The following is a 15,278-nucleotide window of genomic DNA, read 5'->3' on the forward strand; positions in this document are numbered from 1 at the left end:
AAAATGTTGGAATGTCAGTTTTATATTTTAGAGCATTTTGAGCTTCAGGGTTTCATATCAAGGGTGCTTATCCTGTAGCAGCACAAATGGACTGAAAGTTTCTAAAGCTTCATGTTATCTAGACTCATCTCTTATTTATCTAGTTAACCAATACCTGACTTACAGCTGTGGTTTAGAATGACCCACTCGATTTTTACTATCACCAAACTAGTATATCTTCTCTTTATCTATTTGTGAATTAGTGCACTTCCTCCTCACTATAATGTGTACTGTCACTGACCAATAGTCTCTAAATATTGCTTTCATCATGCCATCCCATTCTCAACAACTTTTGGCAGTTTCAGACTTCTGATAAAATTTTAAAAATTAGTTCTGTTTATTTTCTTTTTTAAAAAATTTTATTTGATAGATAGAGTAATGGACAGTGAGAGAGAGAGAGAGACAGAGAGAAAGGTCTTCCTTTTCTGTTGGTTCACCCCCAAATTGCGCTGCGCCGATCCGAAGCCAGGAGCCAGGTACTTCTCCTGGTCTCCCATGGGGTGCAGGGCCCAAACACTTGGGTCATCCTCCACTGCACTCCCTGGCCACAGCAGAGAGCTGGACTGGAAGAGGAGCAACCGGGACTAGAACCCAGTGCCCATATGGGATGCCGGCGCCTCAGGTGGAGGATTAACCAAGTGAGCCATGGCGCCGGCCCCAGTTCTGTTTATTTTCAATGTCTTCACAATCTGATCCTACCTTACTTACTAATTTTCTTTATAAATTATACTCCAACATGCAAAGCCCATTTTATTCAGTTTGTTCTATTTACTGACATCTCATAAATTCCATTTCAGTTGAGAAATTGTCCTTCACAATTTGATTTGATTCACTGCAAAATACTAATCTAATGGGTTTGTACTTACTATCTTGAACAGTTTTCTACTATCCTTATGTATAATCTTTGCCACTTGAATTAGACTTTTTCCTTTCTGAGGACAATTCTGGGACCACAGTAGTTATTAAACTGGGTACTTGTTAACCGTTTTAAGTAAAGAAAGACTTCACTACTTCCTCAATTGCAATAATTTGAAAGGATTTTTGAGATGTGATCAAAATCCCTAAGACTCTGTCTGGATTTTGAATCATTTGTGATGATGGATTCTTCTTTAATGAAAAAGAATTCTGTGTAATTTGGCAGTACAAACAGCTCTTTGGAAGCAACAGCAGAGACACAGAAAGGAAGCAGTTGCTTCAGTATTGGCTCTAGTCCTCTAGGAACAATAAAGCCTTTCACCCAGTTTCAAGTGAGCAATATCAGGAAACACATCCAAAAAAAAAAAAAGGAATAAAAGAAAGAAAGATACACCAAAAGCCTTTTCACTTTCTCCTTGCTAGATGTTACTGCCCCAGTTAGACAGGCTTTGGAAAGAGAAGCCTGAGAACTTTTCTAATAAATCTTGCAGCTCCACTGGAGTCAGAAAGATGCACAATGTAGTAGCACCGTCCTTAAAGAGAATAGTTTCTGCAAATTGATCTGGAATCCAATTCTCTAAAATAGCCCCCAATCAAGTTATTCTGTGATACATTTTGAAAAAATCATACCTTTCAAGCTATCTGAAATATACTTGTCTGTGGGTTTATTTGCTACATATTTATCAATTGTCTTGGTCTAAAACCTAAGCTCCCTTAGAGTAGAAACCTCATATACTTATTCACCCCATGTGTGCCCAGTGCTTATAAAAGTGCCTGGCACGAAAGAGGAGCTGATAAGTACTGCTGAAAGAATGAATCACAAGAAATAGCTCTCCAGCAATTCTGATATAGTAAAAGGCTAAGCATATGATTTATTTAAAAAAAATACACATGCATTACTTGCCTCAGATAGCCCTTACCAAGCATGGTTTGTGAGATGGGGAAGGTGATAGTAGGCTGGCCTGTCATCCTCCAGCGGCTACAGAGGTAGGAGAGGTCTGTTCTAAGCATTTCCACTATCATCTTGTTGTCTAGAGCCAGGTAGAACTGTTGCTGGTCTATAAACTGAGAAAAAGAAAAGTAATTGTTCAGAATAATTGACTCTCATAACTATCAAATAATATTTTAAAATACAGACTTATAAGGATAAAAAAGAGCTTCAAATGCCCTCAAATGTAATCCCTAATACTTCCCTTTGTATTTAGTGGTTAATTGGTACATATAACAAGAGTTTCTGACATATTCACAGGGTGTTACAGTTTACCAAGTATCTTCAAGTACACCCATTAAGGGCTTATCTTCTTTCAATAAATGAAAAATAATTTGCAAATGGCAAAGTCATAAATAGAATCTATGGTTCATTAATCTTCCATTTATATCTCCCTCAGCTGCAGTACTTCAAATGTACATGATAAATACAAACTTTAAGCTTTCTTCCCAGAAAATAGTTGCTCCTCTGCATACACACACATATTATTGGGCTTGGTACTATAATATAGCTAATAAATATCAGGCTAATAATATATATAATGTATATAATGTTTATATTAAACAGTCCTAACTAATTAAATTACTAAAAGCAGTCCTGACATTTTTGTTGTGAAGAAGATATTGAAGATCCCTAAGCATGTAAAATAGTCCCCTCCCCTCAAATAAAGAAAACACATAAATCATTAGCTGAATAAAAGAGACTGTGTTTTACTTATAATTGACAAATGCATCTTATTTTAGCTCTTAAAAGTAAGGGGAACCTTTGTGAACATTCTAACATTTGTAAAATCCTTAGTACTTCTGCAATACCCCAAGTCTACTGTTGGTAATCAAAATCACTTGTCATAAAGTCTGTGTTGCAAGTTCAATTCGGTTAAACCCAATAAACATTTAATGGACAAATTAATATACTCATGGCTCTGTGGAACTCTTCTACACTTATCCCAACTACAGTATATGATTTCTTTCTGCAATGTTTCTCTTTAATTTCCATTCACCTCAATGCACATTTCCGTTTATTTAACCCACCTGTGGAGTGAAAGTAAAGATAGTTTTCCGAATGTCATAGAGTTTGGAAGTTCCAAGTACTCCCATGTGTCTGTAGGGTCGTCCACTGAGTTTCATTCTATTATTGCATCCTGACACAGAATTGGGAAATGGTCAAGATATGTGTAGTGTACAAACCAAAACAGCAAACATTTTACATACAGATACAGACATGATGCATATGTATGCACATAGGTACACACATTCACCTTATTTCCTCGAGTTTAAGGTGCCTTCTTTTTATATTCTGAAATTGGAACCTATTTTTTAAATGATATCTATGTCATATTTAGTTGAATTTCTTTTTGTCTTCCAAAAGGCAGCTATGAAATCAAAATCTCTTGCAATGAAGAAATAGTTATATCCTTTTTTTTTTAACTTTTATTTAATGAATATACGTTTCCAAAGTACGAATAATGGATTACTATGGCTTCCCCCCCATACCGTCCCTCCCACCCACAACCCTCCCCTTTCCCACTCCCTCTCCCCTTCCATTCACATCAAGATTCATTTTCGATTATCTTAATATACAGAAGATCAGCTTAGTATACATTAAGTAAGGATTTCAACAGTTTGCTCCCACACAGAAACATAAAGTGAAAAATAATAGATGATTTTTTTTAATGATGATGAAATCAGATCAGACCTATTGTCATGTTTAATCCCAGTGAGAGTCAAGTTGGGAGTTGATAGTTTCTTTTCTTTTCTTTTCTTTTTTTTTTTACAGAGGATCCGTTTAGTATGCATTAAGTAAAGATTTCAACAGTTTGCACCCCCATAGAAACACAAAGTGAAATATATTATTTGAGTACTCGTTATAGCATTAAATCTCAATGCACAGCACATTAAGGACAGAGATCCTACATGAGGAGTAAGTGCACAGTGACTCCTGTTGTTGACTTTACCAATTGACACTCCTGTCTATGGCATCAGTAATCTCCCTATGCTCCAGTCATGAGTTTCCAAGGCTATGGAAGCCCCTTGAGTTCTCCGACTCTTATCTTGTTTAGACAAGGTCATAGTCAAAGTGGAGGTTCTCTCCTCCCTTCAGAGAAAGGTACCTCCTTCTTTGAAGACCTGTTATATCCTTTCATGTCAGCACTGACAGAAACACTGCCTCTTTACCATTTTTCCCTTTTGACTAGAACATTTTTTCCCTCGGGACTTTTAGGCTTCATCCTAAGTGTTATATTGATCACAAATGGTACATTTTTAGTGTTGTTTCACTTTTATGGGAGCTAGAAACAGAGAACTGTTAATGTCTTGGTCATATTCTAGCGTCTGCACAGCAAAGCACACATTTTTCAGGAGATTAATGTCACAATCAGGGTTATCCATTGTTCCTTCCTTTTTGTTTCTTTTTTTCAAATCACAGTGAAGTATACATAAAATTTTCCACTTTATTTTTTAAAGATTTATTTATTTATTTATTTCAAAGAATTACAGAAACAGATGGAAAAACTGACAGCAAGCTTCCATCTGCTGTCACTCCCCAGATGTCCTCAATGGCCAGGGCTGAGCCGGGCCAAAACCAGGAGCTTCATCCGGGTCTCCCACGTGAGTAGCAAGGGCCCAAGTACTTGGGCCATCCTCCATTGCTTTTCCCAGGCTCATTAGCAGGGAGTTGGGTCAGAAGTGGAACAGCCAGGACACAAACAGGTGCCCATATGGGATGCCAGTGTTGGAGGTAGCAGCTTTACCTGCTATGTCACAACACCAGACCCAAATAGTTTTTTTTAAAGATTTATTTTATTTAATTTGAAAGGCAGAGTTACAAAGAGGCAGAGGCTGAGAGAGAGAGAGAGAAAGAGAAAGAGAGAGAGAGAGGTCTTCCACCCACTGGTTCACTCCCCAAATGGCTGGAACTGCACTGATCTGAAGCTAGGAGCCAGGAGCTTCTTCTGGGTCTCCCACGTGGTTGCAGGGGCCCAAGGACTTGGATCATCTTCTACTGCCTTCCCAGGCCATAGCAGAGAGCTGGATTGGAAGTGGATGCAGGTGCCCAAGGACTTGGGCCATCTTTACTGCTTTCCCAGGCCATAGCAGAGAGCTGGCTTGGAAGTGGAGCAGCTGGGACTTGAACCAGTGCCCATATGGGATGTTGGCACTGCAGGCGGCAGCTTTACCCACTATGCCACAGCGCCCACCTCCCAAGCCCTTTGAAAACAAACTTTTCCCCTAGATCTTGCTTCTGTGGGTGCACTCGTTGCTCAGCAAACTGGGAGCCAGGAGCTTCATCCAGGTTTCCCACATGGGTGCAGGGTGGGCCATGCACTTGAATCATCTTCTGCTGCTTTCCCAGGTGCATTGGCAGGGAGCTGGGTCAGAAGTGGAGCAGCCTGGACTTGAAGTGGCACCCATGTGGGATGCCAGCAGTGCAGACAATGGCTTGAACCACTACACCACAGTACTGACCCACAAACTTTCCATTTCAATAATAGTTAAGTGTACAGTTCAGTGGCAGTAAGCACATCTATATCATTGTGCAAGTAGCATCGCCGTCGATATTCAGGTTTTCATCTTCCCAAACTGGAACTCTCGTTAAACAGTAACTTCCTGTTTCTCCTCCTCTCAGTCTCTGTCAACTACCATTCTACTTTGTGTCTCTATGAATCTGACTATTTTAGATATAACTGGAGTCATATATTATTTGTCCTTTTGTATTGGCTTATTTCATTTAGTAAAATATCTTTCAGCTTCATCAGGGTTGTGGAGGGGACCTTTTTTTCTGCCAAGGGCCATTTGGATATTTTTAACATCATCTGTGGGCCATACAAAACAGCCTGCTACAATTTTGAGTTCCACCTGCGGTTGCCTTGCAGGATCAGAGCAAATGATTTTGTGGGCCTTATACAGCCTGCGGGCCAGACATTCCCCAGCCCTGAAAGCTGATGGCCATTTGGGTTGTGTCTATCTTTTGGCTATTGTGAAAAATGCTGCACATTGGTGTAGAAAATATATGCTTGAGTCATTGCTTTCACTTTGTTGGGAGTATATCCTCAGAAGTGGAACTGCTTGATCATATAGTAATTCTATGTTCATTTTTTTGTCATTTTTCCATAGCAGCTGTACCATTTTACATTGCAACAGTGCAGAATGGCTTTAATTTCTCCACATCCTCACTAACATTTGTTATTTGCTATATTTTTTGTGACAGTCATTGCAATGTATGTGAAATGGTATCTCATTATGGTTTTTATTTGTATTTCCCTAGTGATGCTGAGCATCTTCTCAACTCCTTGTTGGCCATTTGCATATCTTCTTTGAAGAAATGACTATTCAAGTCCTTTGCTCAGTTTTGAATCTGGTTACTTTTTGTTGTTAAACTTTAGTTCTTCTTGTATATTCTGGATATTAATCCCCGATTAGCTGTAAGATTTATAAATACATTCTGTTGTGCTATGGGTTGCCTTTTCACTCTGTTGATGGTATCCTTTGATGCACAAAAAATTTATTTTCATGAAGGTCAATTTGTCTACTTTTCTCTTTTGTTTTCTGTGTTTTTGGTATTATATCCAAGAAATCATTGTGAGGCCCATGATCAAGAAGCTTTTTCCCGACATTTTCTTCAATACTTTTACAGTTTTTGGTCTTAAATTTTGGTCTTTAATGCATATAGAATTAATTTAAAAATAAATTTTAAAACTTTTTATTAATTTGCTTTTATGTTTATTGAAAGAAGGGAGTGAGGGAGAAAGAGAGAGAGAGGGAAAGAGGAAGATGTTGAAAGTGAGAGCAAGAGCGAGAGCGAGAGCAAGAGAGAAAGAGAGAGAGAGATATCTTCCATCTGCTGGCTCACTCCCCAAATGCCCAAAACAGTCAGGGTCGGGCCAGGCTGAAGCCAGGAGCCTGGAACTCCATCTGAGTTTCTTCCACAGGTGGCAGGGATCAAAATATCTCAGCTATGGCCGGCGCCGCGGCTCACTAGGCTAATCCTCTGCCTTGCGGTGCCGGCACACCGGGCTCTAGTCCCGGTCGGGGCGCCAGATTCTGTCCTGGTTGCCCCTCTTCCAGGCCAGCTCTCTGCTGTGGCCCGGGAGTGCAGTGGAGGATGGCCCAAGTCCTTGGGCCCTGCACCCCATGGGAGACCAGGAGAAGCACCTGACTCCTGCCCTCGGATCAGCGCGGTGTGCCGGCCGCGGCGGCCATTGGAGGGTGAACCAACGGCAAAGGAAGACCTTTCTCTCTGTCTCTCTCTCTCTCACTGTCCACTCTGCCTGTCAAAAAAATAAATAAATAAATAAAATAAAAAAAATCTGAGCCATCACTGCTGCCTCCCAGGATGTGTGCTAGAAGGAAGCTGGAATCAGAAGCAGAGCTGGGACTCGAACCCGGGGACTCTGATATGGGATGGGATGTGGGTGGGCCAAGCAGCATCTTAACTGCTGCACCAAATGCCTGCCTCTGAATTAACTTCTTGCATATGGTGTAAACAAAGAGTCTGAATTCATTCTTTGCATGTGGATATCCAGTTTTCTTGGCACCATTTGCTGAAAAAAAAAAATGTCCATTCCTCATTGAATGGCCTTGGCATACTTGTTGAAGATTATTTGATAGTATATGTGAGGATTTGTTTCTGGGCTCTCCATTCTATTGCATTGTTTTATCTATCTGTCTTTATACCAGTAGTAGTATACTTTTGTGATTACTTAGCCTTGCAGTATATTTTGAAATCATAGTACAAGTCCTCAAATTTTATCCTGTTATTGTTTGAAGATTATTTTTGTTATTCGGAGTCCCTTTGAAATTCCATATGAATTTTATAACAAAATTTTCTATTTTTTTAAAAAAATCACTGAGCTAATGACACAAAGATTTCCTTGAATATTCTGATAGCTTTAGGCAGTACTGACATCTTTTTTTAAATTTTAATTTAATTTTTTTGACAGGCAGAGTGGACAGTGAGAGAGACAGAGAGAAAGGTCTTCCCTCTGTTGGTTCACTCCCCAAATGGCCGCTACAGCAGGTGCTGCACAGATCCGAAGCCAGGAGCCAGGTGTTTCTTCCTGGTCTCCCCTGCAAGTGCAGGGGTCCAAACACCTGGCCATCCTCCACTGCACTCCTGGGCCACAGCAGAGAGCTGTACTGGAAGAGGAGCAACTGGGACTAGAACCCAGTGCCCATATAGGATGCCAGCACCGAAGGTGGAGGATTAACCAAGTGAGCCATGGCACTGGCCCTCTACCAATGCTAACTTCTAAAGGCTGTGGGTATTCCTTGGTGATACTTGGCTCACAGCTGCATATAATGTTGATGTTCATAGGTTCCAAAGATTAGAACCTGGATGTCTCTGGGAGCCATCATTTAGTATCACACAGTTTACCCTCTGAACCCTAAAGATCTGTTTCTGTCTTCACATATCCAACTTCTATAGTCTAGTCTTTAGCTCATAAGAATATTTGTGGTTATATTTAGGGTCTGCCTGGGTAATCTCAACTCAAACATTCCTTTAAAAAAAAAGATTTATGGGGCCGGTGCTGTGGTGTAGTGGGTAAAGCCTCTGCCTACAGTGCTGGCATACCATAGGGACACTGGTTCGAGACTCAGCTTCTGATCCAGCTCTCTGCTATGGCCTAAGAAAGCAGTAGAAGATGGCCCAAGTCCTTGGGTCCCTGTGCCTGCGTGGGAGACTCAGAAGAGACTCCAGGCTCCTGGCTTTGGATCGGTGCAGCTCAGGCCATTGTGGCCATTTGGGGAGAGAACCAGCAAATGGAAGACTTTCTCTCTCTCTTTCTCTGCCTCTGCCTCACTATAAATCTGCCTTTCAAATAAATAAATCTTTTTGAAAAAAAAGATTTATTTATTTGAAAGTCAACGTTAGAGAGAGAGAGAGAGTGAGTGCTCCCATCTACTGGTTCATTCCCACAATGGCCAGGGCTAGGCTGACCCTAAGCCAGCACCTTGCAAGCGGGTGGCAGGGGCCCAAACACTTGGGTCATCTTCCACTGCTTTCTCCAGGCCATTAGCAAGAAGCTGGATTGGAAACGGAGCAGCTGGGACATGAACTGGCATCCATCTGCATGGGATGCTGGCCTCACAGGCAGCAGCTTTACCTGCTATGCCACAACACTGGCCCCTCATCTCAAACTCTTTAACTGAATCACACCTGCAGAGCCCCTTTGTCATATAAGATAATGTGCATGGGTTCCAGGGATTAGGACCTGGATATCTTTGGGGGTCATTATTCAGTTTAGAAAATTTGCATATCCTTTGTGAAGTTAACAGTTTAAGTAATTTATCAAATATTAAATGCCTATCACTTAAGCTAACATAAAATTGAATAAAAATAAGTACTAATTAACTGAATGCTATTTTAAAATTAATAAACTATTAAGTTGAAATAAAAATAATCATTAGATTAAGTATTAAGTTAAGGGTTTTACAAATATTATCAACAAATTCATTACATGGCAAAGGATAAAAGACTTAAAAACAAGTCCCTGAGCTATCAATCTCTGTAAAATTAACATGTACTTGAAAGAGAAACATAGATTCCAAGAAAAGGTAGAATGTGTTAGTTAAGTACACTTTTGGAGTGAAGATACAATGTCATCTGATAATAATCATGCCTTATGCACCAAAGGGTTCATCAAACACATCTAAAATTATCAAGCCTTCTCAGGATGGATAGGGTTAGAAACTAGGATTTCAGAGCCACTGAATTCCTTCTCATCTCTAGTTTAATAAAGCAATACAAAGTCAAGAAGAAGAAAAAACAGGAAGAAAATCAGACTGTACCGAATAATACTTACCAAGGCTGGAATAAATGTGGCTGAGAATACGGGCTGGCTGTACTCTGATGGGGTATACCTCAGCAATAGTCTCCACATTAATTCCTTTGTCCTTCAAAATGGCCTTAATTTCTTCTGTTTCAGCAAGGATGGAGACTACAGGAGAGAAAATAGATGAGGCCTACAGAAAATTTTATTTCACTAGGCAACTAAGCCACATAATTTCTTTTTAAAGAAAAAAGGAGGAGGAAATTAATAGTTAAGGAAATCTGATGAAACAGTACTTTACAATATTCTCTTTGTGGAAAAGGAAAAACATCTCATGACTAGACATCACATGTGCTTTATGTGCTCCTAGAGAACATCACACTCTGAGACTTCATGCTGAAATGGAGAAAACATCCATCATGAGGTTTTCTTATAAATTTGGTAAAAGTTAATTCCCCAAGCTCTTTCATATCAGTACACTTAAGGTGAGGGCCAGGAATGCGAGTATAATAAAGATCACCCTAATGGCAAGAGTTAACCTCTGGCTAGAGAATGGTAAAAAGGCAGGGTGAACTGAGGTTAAAGATATCAGTCACCAAAATACAGCAAGTATTATAGTTGAAACTGTGTATGTTTTCTTGGCAGGAGGTGGTGGGGAGGGATGGGAATGACACTTATCTGGCCTCAGAGCCTACCAGGCCTAGACAGTTCTCTTTTCTTCCTGTAACACTCAGGCTTCTGAAGTGGTAAGTCTATGTACAAGGGAGGAGATCAAGACAACTCCCTGATTCTTTTCATCTTCCCTCTATGAGAAAGATGCCTAGCCAGTTGCCATAATCTGAGTGACACTTCAGCTGGATAGATGCTAAGCACCAAGGGCAAACACGACTTCTGTTCCTCTGGTACTGGTATATGTGTTCGATTTGGTTTACAGGAAAAACAGTGTACTGCTTGGTTTACTTCAGTTCACCAGTATTTTCTATTTTGAGCTTTTGGGGCAAAAGTATAGTTAACAAAGTGCTGCTTTGCTTTCCCATGCCTTTATTCTTTGTACATTTTTCTATCTTGGGAGCTTCATCCTAATGAGATGCTGAAGCCTGCACCAGGAAATATAGGATATGATGATTAGAGAGCCCCCTGGACATAACCCTATCTTGATTACTTCTAACTGAAAACATGAAAATAAAAGAGGAAACTGTACAGGCAAAATGAACAGAGGAAGAATGGTACTGGGCTTAGAAAAGTTCAGGGAAATTCATGTGGTTATCCATCCATTCATTAATAAATGTTTACTAAGTTCTTAAATGGATAAGGCACCATGCAAAGCACTAAGGATATAAAGTTGAATAAATTAGTTTCCCCCTCAAGAAGCTTACAGGGTAATGGAAGAGGCACACATACAAACTGAATATAAAATAACCTGCTAGATAAAAGGAGATACTACACAAAATGCTATCACCATCCAAGAGGTTGCTGCATTGGGGGGATGGCTTCAGGAAAGGCTTCCTGAAAGTGCTGATAACTAAGTTGAATTAGAAAGAATGAATAAGCTAGCCAAGAGAAGTAAGGGGAGAGGAGGGTGACTATTGTTCTAGGTAGAGGGTCCAGAATGAACTTAAAGTGTGGACTTGAGAAAAGTCTGTGGCTGTGCATGAAGGGGAGCCACATGCACTTCAATATCACCATAGCATGAAGTACCTTGCCTAGTGGCAAAAGGAATTATTCTAGAAAGGTACACGGGGACTAGATCATCAAAGAGGGAATATGTTTCACTTATGGATCTTGTTTTTTTAATCCTTGAACACTGATTTCCAAACCATATTTCACTGAGCCTTAGAGTTCTATAGGGAGCAATGCAGTTGATAAAAGGAGCAGAGGATGGGGCCAGTGCTGTGGCATCCCATATGGGTGCTGGTTCAAGTCCTGGCTGCTCCACTTCCAATCCGACTCTCTGCTACGGCTTGGGAAAGCAGTAGAGGATGGCCCGGGTCCTTGGGACCCAGCACCCGTGTGGGAGACTGGGAGGAAGCTCCTGGCTTCAGATTGGCACAGCTCTGGCCATTGCAGCCATCTGGGAGGTGAACCAGCAGACAGAAGATCTCTCTCTCTCTCTCTCTCTCTCTCTCTCTCTGCCTCTCCTTCTCTCTCTGTGTAACTCTGACTTTCAAATAAATAAATATCTAAATATTTAAAAAAATAGGATTAGAGGAGACTGAAGGGTAGTTGAGTGAATAACACAAGTACTTTCAACCCAAGCAACTCAGGTTTTTGTTTCTTTTATGTTTTATGACATACTCAGAAAGTTTTTATTTATTGCCTCTCATGTACGAGACACTCCCAAATGCTAGGAATACACAGACAGATATGATCCTTACATGGAGAAAATGGCACTGGTACTGAGTTCTGCCGGAACTGTTAATCTTGTAGAGGTAAAAGTAAAAGCAAGAGAGAAGTTATTCCAGACAGAAGAAACAGTATGTACAATGGCTCTCAGGAACAGAGAATAAGGCCGATCTAGGAATTATAGACGTTCTTCATAGCTGGAACATGAAGTGTGAAGGGGCAATGATGAGAAACAAAGCTGAAGATAGATAGGGTCAGGAGCCTGATCACAAGGAGCCTTGTGAGCTGTAATAATGAGGCTGGTAATGGGAAGCCCCTGAAGAATTATAATGAGAAGAACAACATACCCACACCCACACCTTAAAAAGAGGAGATTTAGGGCCGGCGCCGTGGCTCACTAGGCTAATCCTCTGCCTTCGGCGCCGGCACCCCGGGTTCTAGTCCTGGTTGGGGCGCCGGATTCTGTCCCGATTGCTCCAGTCCAGCTCTCTGCTGTGGCCCGGGAAGGCAGTGGAGGATGGCCCAAGTCCTTGGGCCCTGCACCCGCATGGGAGACCAGGAGGAAGCACCTGGCTCCTGGCTTCAGATCGGCGCAGTGCGCCAGCTGCAGCACGCCAATCATAGCGGCCATTTGGGGGGGGTGAACCAATAGAAGGAAGACCTTTCTCTCTGTCTCTCTCTCTCTCTCACTGTCTAACCTGTCAAAAAAAAAAAAAAAAGAGGAGATTTAGGTTGACAATTAAGGATAAACTGATAAGACTGTAGTGAGCCTACACTGAAGACAGAGAGACTAGTTTCAAAGTTATTGTAGAAATTAAGGAAGAGATACTGATTACCTACATGAGGATCATGATATTGGTACTAGAGTTAATGGATTTCGGAGTTATTTAGGAAGTACAGAAGCCAGAACTTATTAACTGATTGAATACAGGAGGTGCCAGAGAAGGAGATATTGAGAAGGAAGCCCTAGATGTTTATTTACATAACAGGAGAACAGTGTGTCATTTAATGACACAGGTACACAGGAGAAAAACAGGTATGAGTAATGCAGTACCAGAGGGTGCAGCTGATTAATTTTAAACATGTTGAGTTTATACATGTGAAACATCCAAGGGGGACAAAATTAAAGGAAGCTGAGATAGATTGAGGAGTCATTAGAAAGCCCTGAGACGGGTCAAGAATCATATATAAAGAGAAGACAATCTAGAATATAACCTACAGACATTCCAACATATAAGGAATGTGCAGATAAATAAAAGCCTGGGATTTGAATGGGGGTGGAGGGATTCTTGTCTCACAACTTATCTATTCTCTGTGGTGTAGAAGTTGAGCACATCTGAGAGTGGGAAACTGACAAATACCAGAATATCACGATTATCAGGCATGAAGTAACAGACCAAGAATCAGGCTGAAAGATAAGAGGTAGGGGATGAACGCAGAGAAGGTTGGAATAGTGGTTGAAAAGAATGAAATTCTGGCTAATGATAAGAATGAGGCCTAAAAGAGGAACCAGTAGACATAGCTGAGTTGGAGTCCATGGATTTTCAGTACTACCACTTTGTTGTTTTTTTTTGTTTGTTTGTTTGTTTGTTTGTTTTTTGACAGGCAGAGTGGATAGTGAGAGAGAGAGACAGAGAGAAAGGTCTTCCTTTGCCGTTGGTTCACCCTCCAATGGCCGCCATGGCTGGCGTGCTGCGGCCGGAGCACTGCGCTGATCCGAAGGCAGGAGCCAGGTGCTTCTCCTGGTCTCCCATGGGGTGCAGGGCCCAAGCACTTGGGCCATCCTCCACTGCCTTCCTGGGCCACAGCAGAGAGCTGGCCTGGAAGAGGGGCAACCAGGACAGAATCTGGCGCCCCAACCGGGACTAGAACCCGGTGTGCCGGCGCCGCTAGGTGGAGGATTAGCCTAGTGAGCCACGGAGCCGGCCCCACTTTGTTATTTGTATGATTTTTCCCCAGTAGCTTTTAGGAGGCCATAAATAGCATTGGAAAATGAATACTGTAAGATTGATCAGGGCTATGGTTTTTCTGGTTAGTGTATCAGAAGTATGGTATAAAGGTGACTGAAATATTTAGATGATCAACCATGAGATGGGGAAGGGCAGACTAGGAGAAAATAGACAAGTTCAACAGGAAGAAAAAGAAAGCTGAAATAATGTGAAATAATTCTAGAGAGTAGAATATCGGAAGTTTTTATATCTGAGTTAGAATACTCCTAAAATTTGGTCCTTAGTGGGAGGGGCTAAAGTAAAGGTAGCCCAAAAGGTCACTAAACATATGGATACACAAGAATTCTGAGACATCTACATCAGTGTTGAAATTTAGCAGGATTTAGAGAGGAAGAGCAAAGCTGTGTGTGACCCAAGCCTCGAAGTCTTCAATGAATGAAATAGAGAAAACAGGTGCTCAATGCAGTCAAATAGCGTACATTTAAAAAGAGTAAGTCTTATTATGGGAGAAGACGACTAATTAACTTTGTATCTTTGCTACATACATTGAAAAGCAAGGTCTACCTTTATGACTACATGGGATGCCAATTAGAAGAAGTATTAGAAAACACACAGGATTATTTTCCACATAGAATCAACTCAAAGTTAAGCGACCAGAGAACATACAAAGGTGCTTCACATTAGGACTTCATATCATATTGGATGATGACACTGGAGAGTAAAATTATCACCTCAGACTTTCCACTCAAGGAGGCTAGGACAAGGCTGAAATCATTGAGAGAGCTAAGGAAGGTGGAAACAATCTGCTTCTGTTGAGAAAGGTCAAGGATAGGATGGATGGAGACAGAAGAGGTCAGGTTTAGACTTGAAGTATAAGTGATGGAGACGTTTCATAGGTATTTGGATTGGAATTCTTTTTTTTATTTTTTATTTTTTTATTTTTTGACAGGCAGAGTGGACAGTGAGAGAGAGAGACAGAGAGAAAGGTCTTCCTTTGCCGTTGGTTCACCCTCCAATGGCTGCCGCGGCCGGCGCGCTGCGGCCGGCGCACCGCGCTGATCCGATGGCAGGAGCCAGGAGCCAGGTGCTTTTCCTGGTCTCCCATGGGGTGCAGGGCCCAAGCACCTGGGCCATCCTCCACTGCACTCCCAGGCCATAACAGAGAGCTGGCCTGGAAGAGGGGCAACCGGGACAGAATCCGGCGCCCCAACCAGGACTAGAACCTGGTGTGCCGGCGCCGCTAGGCGGAGGATTAGCCTAGTGAGCCGCGGCGCCG

The 15,278-nt window shown here is 41.5% G+C and overlaps 1 protein-coding gene across 5 annotated transcripts in view; it reads right to left on the reverse strand.

The window, feature by feature from the left end:
- The window catches only part of PHKA1 (phosphorylase kinase regulatory subunit alpha 1), a 119,699-nt gene that overhangs the window by 55,117 nt on the left and 49,304 nt on the right, over positions 1-15,278 (reverse strand). For all 5 annotated transcript variants that reach the window (NM_001165917.1, XM_089323656.1, XM_089323654.1 and 2 more), the window contains 3 exon segments: positions 1,875-2,019; positions 2,974-3,083; positions 9,744-9,878. In NM_001165917.1, coding sequence (NP_001159389.1) covers positions 1,875-2,019; positions 2,974-3,083; positions 9,744-9,878 — 390 coding nt within the window.

The sequence above is a fragment of the Oryctolagus cuniculus genome, chromosome X, assembly GCF_051225735.1.
Source record: "Oryctolagus cuniculus isolate XC-2025 breed Fujian yellow rabbit chromosome X, ASM5122573v1, whole genome shotgun sequence".
Lineage (NCBI taxonomy): Eukaryota > Metazoa > Chordata > Mammalia > Lagomorpha > Leporidae > Oryctolagus > Oryctolagus cuniculus.